Source organism: Vulpes lagopus, chromosome 5, assembly GCF_018345385.1.
Source record: "Vulpes lagopus strain Blue_001 chromosome 5, ASM1834538v1, whole genome shotgun sequence".
NCBI classification, from domain to species: domain Eukaryota; kingdom Metazoa; phylum Chordata; class Mammalia; order Carnivora; family Canidae; genus Vulpes; species Vulpes lagopus.
In genome coordinates this window covers 112,964,073-112,984,787 of record NC_054828.1, presented here as the reverse complement: position 1 = coordinate 112,984,787, position 20,715 = coordinate 112,964,073, and the positions used below count along the sequence as shown (strand labels likewise).

The 20,715-nt window shown below is 54.6% G+C and overlaps 1 protein-coding gene across 1 annotated transcript in view; it reads left to right on the top strand.

The window, feature by feature from the left end:
- The first annotated feature begins 545 nt into the window (after window positions 1–545).
- Window positions 546–20,715, top strand: part of KCNK3 (potassium two pore domain channel subfamily K member 3) — a 38,193-nt gene continuing 18,023 nt past the window's right edge. Inside the window, exon 1 of the mRNA XM_041755256.1 lies at window positions 546–1,003. Within this exon, the coding sequence (XP_041611190.1) occupies window positions 721–1,003 (283 nt within the window). The 5' untranslated portion in view covers window positions 546–720. The remainder of the gene's footprint in view (window positions 1,004–20,715) is intronic.

The window sequence follows — 20,715 nt, the reverse complement described above, 5'->3', positions numbered from 1 at the left end:
GGGCGGGGGGGGCGGGGCGGGGGGCCTCTCTCTGCCTGTTCCTTTTCCCTTCTTTGCTTTTCTTTTTCCGTCGTCGGTTTATCTCCAGCTCTCCAGGTCTCCCTGCCTCCGGGGCTCTTTCTGTTTCCGTCTTTCGCTCTCTGCCTCTCCCGCTCTGTATTTTTCTGCCTGCCGCTTCTTTCTCTGCGCCTAGGAGTCTACCTCTGGCTGTGTCTCCTTATCTGTCACACCCCCTCTGCCTCTTTTCTCTCTTTCTCTGTAGTTATAGACGTCTCTCGGTCCAGTGCTCCCTTTCCCTGGGTCTCTCTCCCTCGGTCCAGCCCGGTCTCTCCGCGGCTCTCCCGCCCGCTCCCCTTCCCCTCCCCCTCCGCCAGCCCCCCTCCTCCCTCCCTCGGCGCGTCTCCCCAGTCCTTATTTGGCTGGGCGGGAGGGCTGGCGGGAGGAGGCGGCCTGCGGGCGGGGGGCGGGGGGCGGGAGCGGGGCCGGGCGGAGGAGGGCGGTGGGTGGTGCTGAAGGGACAGCTCCGCGGCGGCGGCGGCGGCGGCGGCGGCGGCGGCGGCGGCGTTGGCGGCGGCGGCCCAGGGCGCGGAGCGGGTGCCCGGCTCGGGGAGCGGCGAGCGCAGCCATGCCCCAGGCCGCCTCCGGGGCAGCAGCAGCGGCGGCCGGGGCCGGGGCGCGGGCCGGGGGCGCCGGGGGGCCGGCGGCGGCTCGGGCGGGACGATGAAGCGGCAGAACGTGCGCACGCTGGCGCTCATCGTGTGCACCTTCACCTACCTGCTGGTGGGCGCCGCGGTCTTCGACGCGCTCGAGTCGGAGCCCGAGATGATCGAGCGGCAGCGGCTGGAGCTGCGGCAGCAGGAGCTGCGGGCGCGCTACAACCTCAGCCAGGGCGGCTACGAGGAGCTGGAGCGCGTCGTGCTGCGCCTCAAGCCGCACAAGGCCGGCGTGCAGTGGCGCTTCGCCGGCTCCTTCTACTTCGCCATCACCGTCATCACCACCATCGGTAACTACTCGCCGACGGGGGGGCGGGGACGCGTCCCGGGGTAGTCCCGAGACGGCGAGGGCTGGGGGGATCCCCGGAGAGCGGCTGGGCGCCGAACCCCGCGCCGCCAGAGACCCGAGTTCAACCTGGCTTGTCTGCTCCGCGGGGACGGGACTCGGGGGAGGCGTCGACTCCTGGCTCCGGACCTGACTCTCCGGCCGGGCCAGCCCTAACTTGTCCCTGCCAGGCTGCGCGAGGGCCTCAGGGGACTCTGAAGTGTGTGAGAGGGGCAGGAACGGCTCGCGGAGGCTGGGGAGGAGGGGTGTGGCCGCGCCAGGCCCTGGAGCAGAGCTGGGTGTAGAGCGGCGGGGAGCGCGCCACTCCGTGTCCCTGGCAGATGGGCTTCCGCACCTTGGCGTGTCCACACCGGCTGGGGCTCCAGGGAGACGTGTGGATGCAGGTACTCTGGCACTCGGCGGCACTCCTGCCTACGCTGGGTGCCTAAAACACCCTCTAACTGCCTCTGTGAGTGCAGCTTGGAGTGGTGTGCGTGTGTGTATGTGTGTGCGCGCGTGTACGTGTGCGTGTGTGTGTGTGTGTGTGTGTGTCCAGCTCCCAGAGTTTGGGCACAGCCAGCCAGTGCCTTTAATTTTCTTAGGGCAGCAGATTTGGTGCTGGAAGCCAGATCCAGCTCTATCTGCCTTCTCTGCTGTCCCAGGAAAACAGTCACCCTGCAGGAATGGCCTCAGTTCTCTTCTCCAAACAGCGGTGGGGCAGGCCACACTTACGCCCAGACTCTCTCACAACATAGGCACCGCACACATACCCACAGGTACACACACAAGCACACACACGGCAGACACAGGCATGCACACGCAAAGCACACAAATGGATATCCAGGAAAGGAATCTCCAGTGCTATTGGGAGGTGTCCAGATAGGAGTAAACACCTCACCAGCTCCCAAGTCTCTGATTCCAGCAGAGCTTCATCACTTTTCCTGCTATATGACCTTGGGCAAGTCCCTTCTGTCTGGATCATGGGCTCACCTCCAGACAATGAGGGGTTGGCTGAAATGATCTCAAGCCTTCCTCCCAGTGCTGGCATGCTCCCAGCCCACCTTCCCCCAAAGCCATTGGGATGCCTCCAGGCCTCCATCTTTCCCATTCCTTCTCCTCTCTCTGGTCCCCCTCCTTGCCTTGGCTGAGCTCCCAGGGGCTCGTTGCCACTTGGCATAGCCCATAACAAGATGGCAGTGTTTTCCTGGGATCCACAGGAATTGAGGGGGTAAAAAGCAGGACTGGACACTGCTCCTGCAGTCTATCCACTGCAAGACTTTGTCCCGAGGCTCCACTCCTCTCTGGGGTCCATGGGGAGTTCTGCTATGTAGTCTCCAGATTCTGCTTTTGGAAGAGGAAGAAAAGGACCCCAGGACTGGATGTGGCCCAAATGGGGGCACCTCTAGGTCCTGCTGACCCTGTGAGTTTACAGCAGAATAGTCAGACCTAGACCTGCCCAGAAAGGAGCCTCCCCTCTCTCACTTCTCTGCCACCTGCCAGGGTTTCAGAAGCACTGAACCACCAAGTTAGGCCTTCCCCTTCTTCCCACAAGTCGTGCCTTTGATTATGTGTCCCCTTTCTTGGTCCTCTGGTCCCTAGCTCCACAGTAACTACTCAGCTGACTTGCCTCCAGCCTCATTCCCGCATGAAGCAAGCTCCCCTGGACAATGTTGCCACAAAGAATCTTCCCAAAGTGCAGCCCTCACCATACCAATACCCTCTCAGAAGCCCTCAGTGCCCTCCAGCTGGTGTGGAATCTGGTCCATGCTCCCTATCCCAAATGATAAGGACCTTCCTACCTGGCTCTATCTCCAACTTCATTTCTCACTTCTTACTGACATGATCTCTCCACTACAGCTATACCGCCTCCTGAGAACACTTTAAGTGTGCTTATCTGGCACACCTTTTTCTGTCTTCTATTTGTCTTGTCCAAGCTAAGCTTCCAGGTCCAGCTCAAATCCCAGATCCTTTTTGAAGTCTTCCAGACCATCCCAGGCCACCACTCTAGACAACTGCAGGACTCACTGTCAAGACAACCTGAGTGACACAAGTGTGGGCTCTCTTGCGCAGTTATTTACATTTTAGGGGATGTGTTTTGTCTCTTTAACCACACTGCAATTAACCTCCATGTGGGCAGTGCCCTGTGGTTCCCATCTCTGTTCTCCCAGTGCTGGCACAGTACCCTGCGGCACACATGAGCACTCAGAGAATGCTATTGATGAGCTTAAGGTGTGTAGAAATGAAAGGACATCATTCTTCCCCCTCCATCCCTGCCTTTTCCCAAAGTGCTTGTAGTCCTCACCCAGACAGATGCTAAAAGCTGGGGGTAGACGCAGACAGAGTGCCTTTGGTGATATTTATTGATATAGTGCTGGGCAAGAGGAAAGACAACATTAAAGCACCACCCTGGTTTGGGGAGGGGGGCAGAAAAGCACTGCCCACTTCCTGCCCCACCCAACCATCCCTGGCTTTTTGTCACCTCTCTCTCTGGCTACACCATCTGGCTGGAAACCGTCCACAGGGGCTCTGCTCTAAGACAAGCCTGTCTGGGCTGTGATTTGATGGCTGGAAGAGGCCCTATATGAAACTGATGGTGACCCCAAACCCAGAGGCAACATCCTCTGTCCACCTGACCCCTCTGAGGACTGAAACAGGTCTCCTGACTCATTGGGACGTTGGGATAGAAAAATGACAGAACCTCCCACTTACTGATCACAACGCACACTCATCTCATCTCTTGAGTCTCAGCCTTTGCCACTCCGGAAAGATGCCAGGGCAGGTATTATTAGCTCCATGGCACAGATGAGGGCATGGAGAGACAAGGAGAGGAAGGGACTCCCCCAAAGTCATGCAGCTGGTGAGCAGCCGAGTTAGAGCAAGAAGCTAGGTCTTCTGACTCCAAGCCCAGTGCTCTTTCCCTGCCGGTCTCTTGGCTGCTTCTTCTGCCTCCATATGCTGGGAAGCCCAGAGCCAGCTGCAATTGGCATGGCCAGGATGTGCTCAGTGATGCCAGCTTGCAGGGCGCTCTCAGGCAGCCCTGATTGGTTGCGGGTCGGCAGGGTCTGAGTTAGTCATTCACCTGGTTAGTCACAGTCTCCATGGGCTGCAAGGATTCCTCCAGCTTCCTCATCCCTGGCTTCCCAGCCAGGAAACCCTTTCTTTGTTGTGCCCTAAGTTCATCAAACGCAAATGGAAACTCTTTTCTGGGAAAGCTTAACCTCTCTGGCTGTTGAGTCATTAAACTCCTCCGGGGCCCCAGCCCCATCTATTCATAGCCTGGAGGCTGTCAGAGCTGGAAGGGGACTCAAGATCAGCTAGTGCCACCCCCTCCTCTTACAGATAAGGAACCAGAGAGGTGACAAGAGTAACACAGCCAGAGGTTAGCCAAACCTGACTCCCGGCCTCTGCTCCTTCCACTCGTTCAGGATGCCTCTTGTTTGTTCTTATTATGAGCAGCGGGAACAGCCACCATTTATTGTCTACTCTTGGTCAGGCTCTATACGCTCTCATTCAGTTCTCTTGACAACCCCTCAAGAGGGGCATTATTACCCTTATTACCCCCATTTTTCAGCAGAGGAAACTAACGCTTTTTGTGTAGATGACTCATGCTTGGCCTTGTGACTTGAAAGTGTGGCACCTGCCCAGATTCAACTGAGCCTCTTTGACTCCCATGCCCTAGCTTTTCCGCCAGTTCTTTCACCACTTCAAGAACTTAGCCCAGACCCTTGTATCCTAAGGGCACCGAGGAGCCAAGGCTTGTCTTTTCCCCTGGCAAAGTCCTTCCCAGGAGAGTTCCTCTTGCTCCAGCACACTGCACCCAGCCCGCTGCTCCCCAACACCCCCACCCTGACCAACCCAGACCATGTGGCAGAGCTGTGCCCAGCACCAGGCTCTCCCTGAGACCGCCGTGGGCTCACAGGTGCTCTTCTCCCATGTGGGCCCCCGTAATCCTCAGGGTTCTAAGGTAACAAGAGGCCAGGTGACTGATCAGCTGATGGAGCTAGGGCAGAAAACCTGTTCTGCTCTCTCCTCAGCTTCTGGCCTGTTCTCAGCTGAGCACAGGTTCCCATCACCCACCACGTGGCCTGGGAGTCATTAGCTTGTGAATTCAAGCAGGCAGCTCATGAAGGAACCTGTACTTTTTACATCTTTCCAAGAAGGAGGAAAGTACAGAAGTGACCTGCCACCCAATATATCCTAGAGTCCTCAAATAAAAGAGTGAAAGGAGACATCAGCAATCATCCAAACACCCAGAGAGGTGAGTGACTTGCCCAAAGTCACACAGAAAGTTGCAAGTACAACCCTGATTAGAACCGAGGCCTTTGGGTGCTCCCGTTGGAGTTCTCTCCAGCACTCCAGCCTGTTCTCCTCACGACCCATCATCTCTCTTAGCATCAAGACCTCTGGTTGCTTTTCACTCCACTGTTCCCAGTCCTCTGCTGACTTGCTGGGGTGAGATGGAGGGGCAGCCCAGCTGGGAATAGTCCTACTGCCCATGCTCAGTCAGCATTTCCTTCCTCCTTGTTCACAGGCCACCCCTCTGCTTGGACCGCACAAGCCTTTGCTGTGGTGGTCTAAGAAGGCGGGCTCTGGCTTAGGAGCCAGAGTGCCTGGGTTCATCCCTCAGCTCGCCTCTCCGCTCACCTCCCCCAGCCCCCTGCCACTAGTTATAAGTGATCTTGGACAAGTTACTTAGTCTCTCTGAGCTCATTTTGTCATCTGCAAAATAGGGAGAATAATATCTGCCTCCCAGGATGAAATGGATAATATAAAGGAAATATCTGGTACAGAGTAGGTACTTAATAAGCAATATCTGTAATGATCAGTGTAATTAACATTATCGTTCATGTATTATTACTAGTACTCCCCCACAGAAGGAAACTGCTTGGTTTCCCAAGGATTACCAAGAATACAGCTACCTCCTCTTAACACGTGGGGGACAGTGGTGTTGGGGACCAGAGGCTGCCACACCCTTCCCTGTATTCTCCTAATCCTACTCCCCCAACCCAGGCTTTCCAGATCCTACCCATGCCTGGAGTCTGCCTGACATCCAAGCTCAGGGGCAGTGTTCCCTCCTCTCAGCAGACGGACCTTGCAGAAGACCAGTCAGGAACGGTGAGGTTCACAGTGGTAGAAGGACCTTCCCTGGATTGGAGCAAAGGGGCAAAAATTCCGGCTCCACTTAAGTCACTTGCTGGTCCTCTAGGACTATCAGTTTCCTCATCTACAAGGAGGGCATATTTGATCAGAGGTCCTTGTGACTGTCATGCCTCCTACCTACATGTCCAGTTCCCACACATCACAGTTTGGGGCCGGAGACATGGAGTGAGTGGGGGCAAGAATAGGACCAGAAATAGAAGACACACGCCTGGCCGGAGTGGGGACAGGAAAAACACAATAAGTATTTTCAAAGAAAACATAAACAAGCACAGATGAGTGTAGTGCAAATCACCACTATAAACAGCTTTCAGCTGGCAGCACAAACGGTGAATCTGTGAGTTGATTTTGTAATAAAAAAAAAAAATGTAAAAGTGATTTCCCTGCAGTCAGCCAGCAGCAAGGGAAGAGACCCAGCAATGACGGAGAACATTCTCAGAGACCCAGATGGGCACTCCTTCATGCCCCATCGCTGCCTCAGGACGGACGCAGGGAACTGACATGTGTCTGTAACATCTCAGGCCACGTCTGGGGCACTCCTCACAGCCTGCATTCCCACGGCTGCCCTGGGAGGGCAGGCCTCTCATTCTGTTATGGACAAGGACAGGGAAGCTCAGAGAAGTTAGAAAATTGGCCCAGGATCCTACAAATATAAAATGATAGCGCCAGGGCTTACCCCCAGGGCCATAGGGAGTATCTTTTCAGAGCCATGCGGCCCCTCCCCACTACCCCTTCAAGGAGCCCCTGCTGTCCCTTCTGTGAATGTCACAAATGATGCAGGATGGGATACCGGGGTCCATGCAGGACACTCAGTGGTGGCCTCAGCATCAGGATCTCGAGCCCTCAAGAACATTTAGCCCAAAGAGAAATCAGATTTTTAGCTCCAACCCTCTTGCTTTATGAGGGGGAAGCTGAAATTCAGATCGTAGAAGGGACATGGCCAAGGCTTCACTGAAACAGTTAGTTTCAGAGTTGCCTGGAAGCCCTGTTTACTGACGCCTCCCTTGGTGTTCCTGCCGGCCACCCACCCCCCTGCCCTGCAGTCTCTTAAAGAAGAGAGCAAGCTGCCAGCCAGCCTTTCTGCTTGCCCTGGGTCCCCTCCTGACCCTCCTGTTAGCCTCCAGTCCTCAGAGAGCCACATGACAAATGCCTTTTGAGACCCTTGTCTGTTGCAGAGAGAGCAGTCAAGGGTCCCAGTGATGCCGCCACCTCCTGGCTGGTCCACACTTCCTCGTTGTCCAGAAACTGCCCTGCTAAGATGGTTCCCAGGCAGCTCCTGGAGACACCTTGAGCCAGCCCACCCCAGCTACTGCGCATGTCACACCTTCACCTTTCCGTTTTCCAGAGCCAGCCTCAGCTGCCACCTAGAGCCATCAGCTCCAGTCTTCCTGGTCTCGTGGCCTCCCGGGGCCCCTGCCAGGCTTCGGCCAAGCTCCCACCCTCTGCCTTCACAAACGCTGGCCTCTCACTGCTCCTGTGTCCCCCTTCTTCCTCCAGTGACACACAGGACCCCTTTGTGAGGGGGCACGTGGCTGCTGGGAATTCAAAGCAGGAGACTTGCCTGGGAGCTAGAAACAGGGTTCTTTCTCCCCCCTTAGACAAATCCTCCAGCTTTCTCTCTCTTCTGCTGCCCCTGAACTCGTGGGAGGAGCAGACCCTTCCCTGGAATGCTTCAGTCTTCCCATCTGTACAGAGGAGATTCTCCACAGGGGAACCAAAGAAGCCCTGCTCAGCAGTGTGGATACATTAATGCTTTGCAAACACCACTGTGCAGGGAAAGACCTGGTTGATCTTGTTTGAATGCAGATTCTGATCAGTAGGTTTGGGGTAGGGCCTGAGATTTTTGCATTTCTAGCAAGCCCCCACCCCCACCCCCAGGACAATGATGCTGTAGATTCATAGTCCTCACTTTGAGTAGTGAGGATCTAAACAACCTGGAGACCTGACTTTGGGAATAGACTTGAAGTGTGGACTATGGTTTTAAGAACAAGAATGTGTAGAGCTCGAAAAATCCCTAGGAATCTGGCTGTGGAATATGAGAGCCAATGGCATAAGAGCTGGTGGATCCCTACTCTGAGGCTGGAGAGAGGCTGTGGCTTGCCCCACAAGAACCAGCCATGGAGGCTAACGAGGCATTGAACCCACAGACTGTGGTCATGTGGGTGGGGAGAAGGGAGGAGAGGAGTGAGAAGGGCTTGCCCCATGGAGAAGCATGCAAACGGGCATCTGCTGTCCTCAACTGGCCTCTATTCCTCCCCCATCTGCCAGGGAAGCTCCTCAGATCCATGGAAGATGGGTGCCCGAGATTAAATGTCCAAGTGGGTTACTGGCTCCGACCTCATGGTGACTACACCAAACCCAAGGGGCAGCGCAGCCTCCAGTCACCATTAAGAGAGGTTTGGTGTCATTTCTTCTTTTTTTTTTTCAAAGAAGATTTTGTTTATTTATTCATGAGAGACACAGAGAGAGAGAGGCAGAGACAGGCAGAGGGGGCAGCAGGCTTCCTGTGGGGAGCCTGATGTAGGATTCAATCCCAGGCCCCCAGGCAAAGGCAGACGCTCAACCTGAGCCAAAGGCAGACACTCAACCACTGAGCCACTCAGGTGCCCCTCATTTCTTCTTTCAAGAAGAGCCCCCAGCTTCCTGTGGGCTGGGATCCATACAGCAAAGGACAATGGAGGTCTCCAGGCCCGTGACCCTATGGCTACTAGATACACTCATCCTGTTGTCAGCAATGGCGTGGAATGCAGCCAGACTTTAAGATGGACATCAACAACCTGGGGAACAGTCAGAGGAGGGGAGCAGCATGCCAAATGAAGGAGACTTGGCACGGACAAGTGTGGAGAGCATGCATGCTGCCTTCAAATATCTGCTGGGCTGCTACAAGATAAAAGAACCAACCTTGGGCTTATTGGGCCCAAGGGGTTGAACCAGCACCAGTAGGTCAAGTTCATATAAAGACTTAATCAAGTCCAGTATAAATATAACTTGTTAGAGTTGAAGCTGACCAAAAATGAACTATGCTGCCTTGTGAGGTGGTGAGCTTTCCCATCACAGGAAGCATACAAGAACACTGGGTGGGCAAGCTGCAGAGGATATCTGTATCAGTTGGGATTCCATCAGAGAAGCAGAACCTGTAGGAGATATATATTAAGAGACATATTACAAGGAATTGGCCTATGTGATGGTAGTGGCTGCTAGACAAGTCTGAAATCCGTAGAGTAGATCATCAGGAAGCTGGAAGTCTTTCCAGCATGGGCTGAAGCTGCCATCCATAGGCAGAATTTCTTCTTCAGGGAAATTTCAGCTTGGCTCTTAAACCCTTTCAAATGATTGAATCAGGCCCACTCAGATTATCTAAGATAATATCCCTTCCTTAAAGTCAACTGATTATGGACTTTAATTACATCTACAAAATGCCTCACAGCAACCCCTAAATTAACATTTGATTTATAACTAAGGGCTTTAACCTAAGCAGATTGATGTTTCAAAAAGATCGTCACACTATCCATATATCAGACCGGGGGTTACAATAAATGGCTTTTAAGATTCTTCCCAACCCTGAGATTCTTTGATTTCTTGAACTTCTCCAGGGGACAGCCTGGAGAGTCCAAATACTAGAAGAGGGACCCCTAAACCTTCAAATACTGTTGAGATCTCCTGAGTACTAGGCGCTATAGTTGGCACGGAAAGAATAGATGACTAAGAGCCAGCTCCTTCCCCACGGAGCCTCTGGTCGAGTGGAATCCTGAAACCACAAGGTGAATGTAATATATGCTAAGTCCTACTAGAGTGACACAGAATAGGGAGCTGAGAAGGCTTCCTGTAGCAGGTAGCACTTGAGGGAGTTTGAATGAGGAGTGAGGACTCTGGTAGGTGATGATGGGGTGTGAGAACTTTCTAGATGAGGGAACAGCATGGGGCATGAGTGTACCCAAGGAAAGTGGCAGGGGCAGCCCCTCCAGGGGCTGACTTCTGGACCCTGGTGGGTGGACCTGGCTGCACAGGAAAGAGGGAAGTGCAGTCCCCAGCCTGTGTTCTCCTGCCTGGATCCTGACAGTGGGTGCCCCCATATTCCCAGTCAAACCACTGGGTGCCCTCGTGACCCTGGCTGAAGCAGTGGATCACCTTAGTTAGATAGCAAGTGCCTTCCTGACATTGGTTGAACCCATGGGTTCCCTCATAACCCCAGCTGAACTAGTAGGCACCCCCAGGATTCCAGCTGGGCCGGGGGGTGATGAACCTGAATCCTGACCATCTCCCTTCACCTTCACCCTGGTCACCCCGCAGACCTCAGTCCCCTGGGAGTGCTTCCTGCACTCCTGTCACCACACTTCCTTTTCTGGGCCACAAGGCCACTCTGGAGCCCAGACTGAAACCAGTTTTATGGATAGAATGCAGGAGCCCTGGGGGCAGCACTCAGCTGGAGAAGATACTGTCACACAATACTGTGTGGATAGTTCCTTCATGGACAACCCCAGACACTGGCTCTCAGACCCCTTCATCTCTGCTCGAGGCTTCCCAGCTTGGCACGGACTCACTGTCCCTCCTCAAGAATGTGTAGGGCCTCCTGACCACAGCTCCAATGCAGAAATAACCATCTCAGAAACTTCCGGAGAGGCACATTCCAGCCCTCCAGCCACAGGACTGTCTGGGGGCTCTCTCCAGAGACCCAAACTGTGTCAGGCCCCAGTAGAACCGCCCAGAGAGAAGGACACCAGGCTCTCAGACAGGAAGTGGTCCTCTCCTCCATGATGGCTCCAGGCCTCCTGCTGGTGCAGAGGAGCTCCCCGGGACCTTGGGGGCAGGCGGTTGCAGGCAGGAGCAAGCCTCAGATGGAGGCACCCAGAGGGGTTTGCCCTGGGCTGTTCGTCCAGGTCTTAGACCTGATGTGGAGCAGCCACTCCCCGCAGAGCCTGCCTCAGTTTCCACGGTTAGGAGCCAAAGCTGCCATTTGCTGGGAGGTTTCTCTGGATTGAGCCCATTATGTGTATCACCGCATTCGATCCTCAGGGCCACGGGGCCACTGTTACAATCCCCATCTCACAGACAAAGACTCTGAGGCTCAGAGAGGTTAGAGAATGCACGCAAAGGCACACTGCTGGCAAGCAGCAGAACGGGGATGGGTAAAGCACGCCCTGCTCTTGGCTTAGAAAGCCCTTGGTCATACAGACTCTCTTCTGAGGCTCCTGACAACCCAGGTATCATTATTCCTACTTTGCCAATAAAGAAACCGAACTGGGGAGCCTAAAGCCACTTCCTACAATCCTAAGGCAGTGATACAGGAGCAGGAGTCAAGTCAGGACCCCCCAGACCTAAACCACCCTCTCCCCTTGGAACATGGGTGCCTCCTAGGAACTGTCACCTCCTAGACAGTGGCCGAACATGGGTTATTCCCATGGCAGGGATGTGGGGGCCTTGTAGAAGTGCATGTCAGCCCTTGAAGGGAGTATTGGGGGGGTGGTCTTAGTCTCATGCATTTGTCAACACCATAGTTCTGAGCAGGATGGAAACCCAAGACTAGAAATGAGAACAGAGTGATGGTTCTTAGGAGTGGCCAGTGAGTGAGAGAGGGGGCTGTGTGAAGGCTAACTTGGGCAAGCCACCTGCCTGCTCCCCGGTGTATGGAGGGACAGGTAAGATGGCCCTGCACCCCAGTGGAGAAAGCTTGTCCCAGTACCAGCCGTTGTTTGGAACCAGAGTGATAGATGTCAGGGCCTGGACCTAGGACTTAATTCATTAGGCCTGAACTAAGCCCGGGGCCCTGCAAGTTTTAAATAGTCCCCTATGAAGGGACCTGCAGCCAGGTTTGGGAAGCACAGGAGAGAAAAAGATCATTAGAATCAGCATTCTGTACTTCGGAGGCTCGGCCACTTGCCAGCCCGCGGCTAGAATTTTCTTTCTGGGTTTCCTTGGTACTTACGAAACATTCGAGGGGTGCCTAAGGAAGATTCTTTAGAGTTCACAGGCCAAAGCTCCTAGGGTAAGCCAGGTGGCAGAGACAGCAAGAGTCAGCGGGTGGCCCCAGGAGAAGGCCCAGTGCCCACCACCCCCAAGTAAAGAGGACTGAGAGGCTCAGTCGGGCCCTGGAGACAGGTTCCATCTTCACAGCTTTAGCTCTCTGGCTGCCCTCGACCCCAGGGAAGAAATATCAGCCCCAGGGAGGCCCCTTAGTCATGTGAGTATCACTCACCTGGGAACAAATGGGGGCCTTTGGTCTGGCAGAGCCAGGTGGCTCACTCTTCAGTATGAGTATGGATTTTCAGTATGTATTATGGATTTTCCACAGTGAGAGTTAGACAGGGTAAGACCCTCTGGGGCAGCTCTTGGTCTTGGGTCCACTTCCAGGTAGGGCCAGAGACAGAGAAACCTAGACCCAAGTTCAGTGGCAGCCCTCCCCTTGGGTGTCATGCCTAGCTCAGCGCCTCAGAATTGGAAGCACTCATCTTCCCTTGGCACCAAAGAGGCCCTCGGGTCCCCTGCCTGTCCCTCAGGGTCAGCTACGGGATTCACAGAGGTGGGCTACGTGTCCTTTCTCAGAGCCATGACTAATGATTTCTCCTCCTGTAGCTGAGCTAAGGAAAGTGGGACACACAATCCCCTCCACTGTCTCTCAGCTCCTACCTGCCTGAGAGACCCACAGCAAGTCCCATGCCCCCTGCCCCCGGCCTTATCTGTGAGGGACTGGGCTGCTGTGTCTGAGCCCCTTATAGCTCTGATCGTCTCTGTTCTCTGTTGAACCTACTCCTGGCCTCTACTTCCACTTCCAGCCCTCCTAAGAAGCACACTACCCAGCATTATACTCGTGTCCCCACTTCACCCCATGCATGCTGGCTGAGCCCTGGAGGGACTTCCTCTGTGTCCAGCCCCAAGAATAGAGCTCTGTACAGGACCTCCAAGTCACCCCTTTTGGAAAGAGAGCATTTCTGACTGTGGCGGAGGTCCCGCTTATCAGCAGAGCAAGTCCACTGCCCCAGCCCCTGGGACAGCTGGAATGCAGGGGCCTCCCACCGGAAAGGGCGGCACCCACAGCCGACAGCTCCCACAGTAGTCGTGGGTGGGGTGTGCGAGGCAGCCATGGTGCTGAGAGCCAGAGCTGTCTGACAGGGGGTGGCCAGGAGAGAGGCTGCAGACACTTTTTCCCAGGATGCCTCTAGACCTGAGCCGGTCCAGGGTGAGCACTTAGGAAACATTCAAGTTTCCAAATATTCAGGATTGCAGGTGGCCAGTCCTGCAATCCTGGCTCTAGGCTAGCTCATAGACTCCCAGGGCCCTGGGAGCTAAAGTCTTGCTCATGGACCAACTTTCAACATCTCACCTAGACCAGTGACCTGCTAGATCTCTGAGGGGCCAGGGTTAGCTCCTGGGTCCTCACAAGAGTTTAATATCTCAGAATGTTTATGGCACATCACATGATTCCCTGTTGCAGAACATACACAGGCCAACCGAAGGCCACGGCAAGCATCTTCCTCAGCCTTGGCTAGAATGGGGGTGGAGTTCAGAGTGTTGACACGAGCATAGTCATGCAGAACAAGGACTCACCTTGGCACTGGATGGCATCGCAGCAATTCCTGGGGTCCTTTGGATTCTTTGAGAATCGTAGATTTGGTGTAACTTCCCTCTTCCAGATGAGGAGACTGAGACCCAGGGCTGGGGCCAGAGGGAGATAGAACGTGACCCTCCCCAGCCACCAGCAGTTCAATCATAGAATTGGCTCTCTCAGCCTCCTGGCCCATTCCACTGGCTCAATAACCACACAATCATCCCTCCATTCCCTTCATTTCCCTGAGCACCTTCCATGAGTCGGGCACCATACTAGGTCCCAAAGTCCCAGCTTTGTCCTCACAGTATCTACATTTCAGAGGAAGTAGGTAGTGAATAAACTGAGTTATATGATCACAAATAAATATCATCTCTCTAGTACCAAGTGCCAGGAGACAGTAAAACAAAAGGATGTGGTAGGGTCCCTGGGTGGCTCAATCAATGAAGCATCTGACTTTTGATTTCAGCTCAGGTCATGATCTCAGGGTGGTGGGAACAAGCCCTACTCAGTGCTCAGTGGGGAGTCTGCATGAGATTCTCTCTCTCTCTCCCACTGCCTCTGCCTCCTCCCCTGCTCATTCTCTCTCTTTCTCTCCCTCCCTCTCTCTGTCTCTAAAAATAAATAAATAAATATTTTAAAAACAAGAGGATATGGCAGAGAGAAGGATGGACAATCCTTCCCAGGAGGAGTCTCTATGACGCAAAAATCAAGAAGAGCCTGTGATGAGGGTGTGGGGCAGGGAAGTAAATGCAAAGCTCCCAGGTGGGCCAGAGTTTGGCATATTTGAGAAACAGGAGCAGAAAGGGCAGTGGACTAGGCGTACTGAGCCTCGAGGTGCAAGCATCGAAGAGCTGGGACTTTCAGGACCATGGAGCACATGGTCAAGAGCTTGGATTTTACTCAATGTGTAATGGAAGTCCCTGGAAGGCTTTAAGCAGGGCTGTTATGTGATACGACTGAATTTTTTACCAGATCGCCGTAGCTGTTCTCTGGAAGTCAGATGGCTGTAGTTCAAGAGGGAAGCTGGCAGACCTATGAAGCTTCCAGTGTCCTGAGAGAATGAGGGTGGGTTGGATGCGGGGAGACTGTGGACGTGGTGAGCAGGTGTGGGTTGGGGGCGTGCATCAGGGCCTAGTGGCTGGACCTGAGGCAGGACAGGATGCCTGAGATGGGGGAGAGGAGGGTGGAAGAGGACTGTGAGCATCAGGGAAAGAGGATAGTCAAGGATGGGCTTTGACCTGAGCAACTGGATGGAGGGTAAGCGTTGTCTGAGATGGAAAATAGGGAACGTAACAGGTTTGGTAAAGAGATGAGACTTCTCTTTTAGACACACAGGTTAATTTTGAGATGCTAAGTCCCTGTGGGCTGTGAGATAGACAAGTCTGGAGCTCCAGGGAACACATTTGGAAGTTATCAGATGGAAATAATATTTAAAGTCACCCAGTGAGATGGGATGAGCTGGAAAGAGGGGAGAACAGGGGAGAACAGTCCCTGGGGAGGGCAGCACACCACCCCCCCATCCCCAATACTGGGGGAGAGGGAGCAGGAAAGGGGGCCTACCAGACCCTGGAGAGGAACCTGGAGGGAGAGAGCATTGTTTCGGGAGAGAGGGAGCTGTCAGCTGCCAGCTGCTGCTGGGAAATCAAGTCAGATGACCACAGGGAAACAACCGGTGCGTTTGGCAGCCTGGCGGCCGTGGGAGACACTGACTGTGAAAACACAGTGCCGCCTTCCACAGCCCGTTCTGGAAGGTAGAAGGGGCTTCTTTTCTATCTGGGGAGCGGGAGGTGGATGGGGTGGACCGGATTCCAAGAGAGGCTGGGAGAGAACATCGCAGCTCCCTGTCCCCAGGCCTCTTCATAAATGCTTCGCTAGCCCCCTGCGGAGGCCCATGAGAAGTTATCATTATGTCCATTATGCAAATGAGGTCCAGGTTCCAGCGCGGTTATCGGTTCAGGAGCTCCAGGCCCGGCTGACCCCAAAGCTCCTGCTTATGGTTACAGTAGCCCCCCAGCCAGCTCCCAGTTGCCTGTCTCCCCTTGCTGCTGCTCCCCACATCTGCTTCCACCTTCCCATCCATCCCTGTCCTTTGATCATTTCTGTCAGCTTCCAGCAGTCCTGGCCTCTGCCTCCCTCCTTGGGGTAAGCTCTGCTTTTTCTCTTTGATCCTGCAAGTCTGTCCTCAGCTGCGTCCTCAGCTGGGCCCCATGTCCCCCTCCCCTGTCCCACCATCACTGCAGGATCCCCTCATACCCTCTGCCAAGGGTGGGGGATCTGCAAGACTTTCTGGGGCGTTTGGGGGAGCCTGGGTCTGCGAGATGCGATGTAGGGCACGTGGCTCTCTCTGGCCAGCCTGGGTGATCTCCTCCTGCCCCTGCCTCCGCGTCCTGACTGAGATGAAGGAGGCCGTCCAGGATGCCCAGAGCCATCTCCAGCTCCTACCCTCAGATCCTGAGGCCCCGCCTGGCCCTGGCTGTGCTGTGACCTGGCTCCGAACTGGAAGAGCTCAGCAGAGGGGACCCAACACTCAGGCACCAGGGGGCCCACGCTCCCTGAAGTCCTGACAGGGGGCTGCAGTAGTAATTAGCTCCTCACACATCCCCGGGGTTATTTTTAAGCCTCGTTCTTCCCTGGTTTATTTTTAAAGTAACACTGGCACGTGGCTGGCCAGCTGCCCCTCCCAGGTGCTGGTGCCAATTTGGGCCAGGAATGGAGCAGGGCAAGATGTGCCCCCCCTCTGGGCCCCCCCGCCACGGGGTGCCAGAGTTAACCAGCCCCTCACTGGATGGTGAGGAAGTTCCTGCTGCTCTGAGAGGCTGGGTCCGGCCTGGGGCGAGCAGGTGGGCTGGCAGCAGGAAACCCCCACCCCAGAAACTCCCACATCCCCATCTTTACTCTGATGCACATGCTGCGTGACCTTGACCAAGTCACCTCACCTGCCCAAACCTCAGTTTCCTGAAGAAGGAGAGTGATGGCCATATCTGCCTCCCTAACTATCCAATACTAGAAAGAGAGCAAGAAACCGCAGCGCTACACAAGCAGGAGGGAATCCTGGCTAAGCTCCCCATTCAAACATGCCCCCTCCTCTGTTCCACTAAACTCCCTGGAAGCCCTGCCTTCTCCCTGGGCGGGGAACTCCAGTCTGCCAGAGGCTCCTCAGTGCCCTCCGTCTCTTACCCACCTGCCCTGAGACCCGCCTTCCACATTTTCAGCTTGGCCGAGCACTAATCCAGGCTGCCCGGGGTGCAGGGCAGCTGTCAGGCTGCTGGTGCCCATTAAAAGGCTTCTGCTTGGCATGGGGGTGGCGAGGGCAGAGCCACCCCTGCCCCAGCACCTCCCCCAGCCCACCTCCTCCCTGGCAGCCTTCCAGAGAGCTCAGCTATGGAAAAGCACTGCCAAGGGTTAGCTCCAAAACGCTTTCCTCAGCTACAGAGCAATAGTTAAGCCCAGAGAGATATGACATATGGTAGAGGACACTGAAAGGCAGGTTGAAAGTTTGGGCTTCTTTCCCTGAAGGCAATGGGGAGTCACGGAAGGTTTTTGAGCATAGGAGTGACATTTTGAGCAGGGAGCAAAGTGGAGCATAGTCTGGAAGTTGGTGTGGGGAAGGTTGGGAGAAGGAATTGGAAGCTGCCGGGTGGGGGGGGGGGGCGCAGGCGGGGGAGGAGGGGGACCACTGCCCAAAGCCCAGCTGCTGAAAAGGGAGAGTGCCAGGACCACAGCGGTGGCTAAAGGAACAGAAGGAAAGGACAGGATAAGAAGGAGGAATGGCAGGGCACCTGGGTGGCTCAGTGATTGAGCATCTGCCTTTGGCTCAGGGTGTGATCCCAGGTCTTGGGATCAAGTTCCGCATCAGGCTTTCTGCAAGGGGCCTGCTTCTCCCTCTGCCTCTGTCTCTTCCTCTCTCTGTGTCTCTCATGAATGAATGAATAAATAAATCTTTAAAAAAAAAAAAAGGAAGAAGGAATGGCTGGGGCCAGGTGTGGGAGAAAAAGAAGAAAGGAAGACAAGGTGTTCAGTCTGGTTGACTGAGGAATGAGGACACTGACAAGAATTGGGCAGTACAGAGAGAGCCAACATCAGGGAGAACGTCGTCTTTTAGGTTGTCACACCAGACTTGGGTATCTTAGTTCAGCCAGGCGGAGCCTGGGGTGGAGCTGGAGGCAATTTCTTGGTGGTCTTCCCTGGGGGCCAGGATCAGAGCAGCTCGGGCAAAGTCCTGGCCCACTCTTACAATCAGGGTGCATCAGATGAAACTGCAAAGGGCTAGCAGAAGCAGGAGTGGGAGGTGTCCAGAAAGAAATCAGAGGAAGACTGGACATGAGGGCTGAGTGTGGCCAGAATATGAAGAGTAATAAGGATGCCAACATTCAAGACCACCATGTGTGGTTGTCCAGGTTGTGCACTGTCCAGTAGAATCTGGCTGATGGGTTGGGAAGCTGAAGTTCAGCTTGCTCACCAGGCTATGCACTCCCAGAAGCTGCATCCACCCAGAGGGACCCTTTTTTTTTTTCTCTAATTTGTCCTAGAGAGCTGTGTAGCTAGCACAGCTCCACCTCACTAGGTCTGGGACTCAGGAAATTCCTGAGGTTTTCAGCAAGAGTAGTCTTGGTGAAGTGGGGGGAGACCGAGGCATGAGAGGGGAAGCAATTCTCCAGGGGGCGGCGGGGGGGTGTGTACTAAGACGGAGGAAAGAGCATGCTGGGCCTGTCTCCCTCCCTTCTCTTTTTGAAAAAACTTGAGGCCAATAGTGAGATACTAGCAGAGGATAGTTTGAAAATACCTCCAAATGGGGGTGGGGTGGGGGCATGGGGACAGGGAGGGAGTGCCTCCAGAAGCGAAGCCAGGAGGAAGAGGCCAGGGCTGGGCCAGAGTGCAGTTAGGGGGTCAGCTTGAGAAGGGAGTCTCTCCTCCTCTGAATGGGAGAAGCAAGAAATGAGCAGAGCCTCCCTTGGCCACGTTCTAGCTGTATGACCTTGAGCAAGTCACTTAACCCCGCTGAGGCTCAGTTCCTGCATCTTTACATGGGGATAATGATAGTACCTACCAAATAGGGTTGTTTGAGGATGAAAAGAGGAACGTGTACGAGCTCGCTTAACAATGTGGCACGTAGTAAGCACTATATAAAAGTCAGCTAGTATTGTTTTGAACTGGGAAGGAGGGAGCAGTGACAGGCATTTAATCATTTGAATAAAGGCAAGTGCAGGGAAAGCTACCTCGCCCAGACTCCACACTGGGGTGGGGTGGAGTGGGGAGCATGGCAGAAGTGCAAAGCAGCAGCTGGGGAGTCGGCCTGGGTCCTGGGGACGCTGCCCAGCTTGGAGCTCTTGGCCCCATAAAAAGCACACTCAGGGCACCAACGCTTAAATAGGCAGCCTCTATGGGCCATGGGAACCATGAAGTCATTCTCCTATTATCCCCGACTGTGTGCCTGTGCCGTGAACAGCCGTGAGGATGCAGGGCTTGGAGCGTGGCGGAGTGAGATACCATTGGAAAGGCTGAGAAATCAGAGGTCAGAAGAGAGGTGGCAAGACCAGGGTGAGCCAGGCAGCGGGAGGCAGGCTGGGGGCTGAGCGTCTGCCTCTGTCTCGGTGTGAAGGGCAGTGTCCCCAAGGATGGGGACAGCTGCTCACTGTCTCCAGTGAGGACAACAGGCTGAAAGGACAGGGCCTGAGCCTTGGTCATTTCATTCCGCCTAAGGAGCATTTCCGACAGGGCGTAGGGTTCAGTGAAACGTGTTTCCATGGAGAGTGATGGAATCTTAGCCTCTGAGAAGAATCTTTGTGGGGGAGGGGCTGGATTTGGGGACTTTTTCTTTTTTAATAATAAATTTATTTTTTATTGGTGTTCAATTTGCCAACATACAGAACGGATTTGGGGACTTTAAATCCTTAATGACTTGAAGGAACAGCAGGGCCCAGAGGCCAGGTCCTGGGAAGGGCTCCCTCTTCCTTTATTGAGGTACAGACTCTCCTGCCTCCCTGTCCACCCCAGAGCCCATCTGCTTCTCACATGCTCTGCTCTGGATGGTGGACGGAACCATGCCAAGAGGCTACTGTGGGGACCTGTGGGGTGTTGGAGCGAGCGTGTGTGTGAGCATGTGGTTGTGAGTGCACACGTGCTTGTGAGACTAGTGGGGGTGGGGACACCACATCTGCAGGCTGGCTCAGAGGAAGAGAAGGTCCCAGCAGCTGGCTCCAGGCTGAAGTCCCTGTTGCCTGGAGTCCCTCTGCTCCTGGGCACTATGCCAGTCTGCACCATCTGAGCTCCTGAGCCCTGGGGAGAGTGCTGAGCCTAAGAAAAGCCTCCTTCACATCTCCTGGCATCTGTTCCCCAATTCCCTGCCAGCCCAGAGTTGTCTGGGCCACTAGCCATGACCAGAAAGGAGAGTATGGAAGCAGGTGGTAGAAACAGGGCCTACGGGAGCCACACTCACTCCAAGACCCCCACAACAAAACCCAACCCATCCATCAAGACCAGCTTCCCACATCTGCTGGGATTCCACCATGGACACCAGGCAAGGTGGGCCAGCGGAGAGAGACCCACCTCCAGGCAAAAGCCTAACATCTCGCAGAGCATGGTGGGGGCAAGGGAAGGTGTGCCCAAGGAGGTGGCCCTGGAGCTGTCCCTGGAGGGCAAGAGACATGAAGGAGGGCATCCCAGGTAGCTGCAACATGAGGAAGGGCTCAGAGGTGAAGTGTGGAAAGGATGCAGGGAACCCTCGCAAGAGAGGGGAGTCAGAAGAGAGCAGGCCTGGTAGGGGATAAAGTTGTGGCCATACAGTCCATGTGCTGGACCAGGACCCCCTAGACTATGTTTGTACATCTGGGGAACTAAGGAAGGCTTCTGAATGGTGAGTGGCAGCTCAGAGCTGTGCTCAAAAAAAGTAATAACAATAATAACAGCTCCTACTTTCTGAGACTCTACATGCGCCAGACCTTGTACTAGGTACTTTACACACTGCATTTCTAAACCCC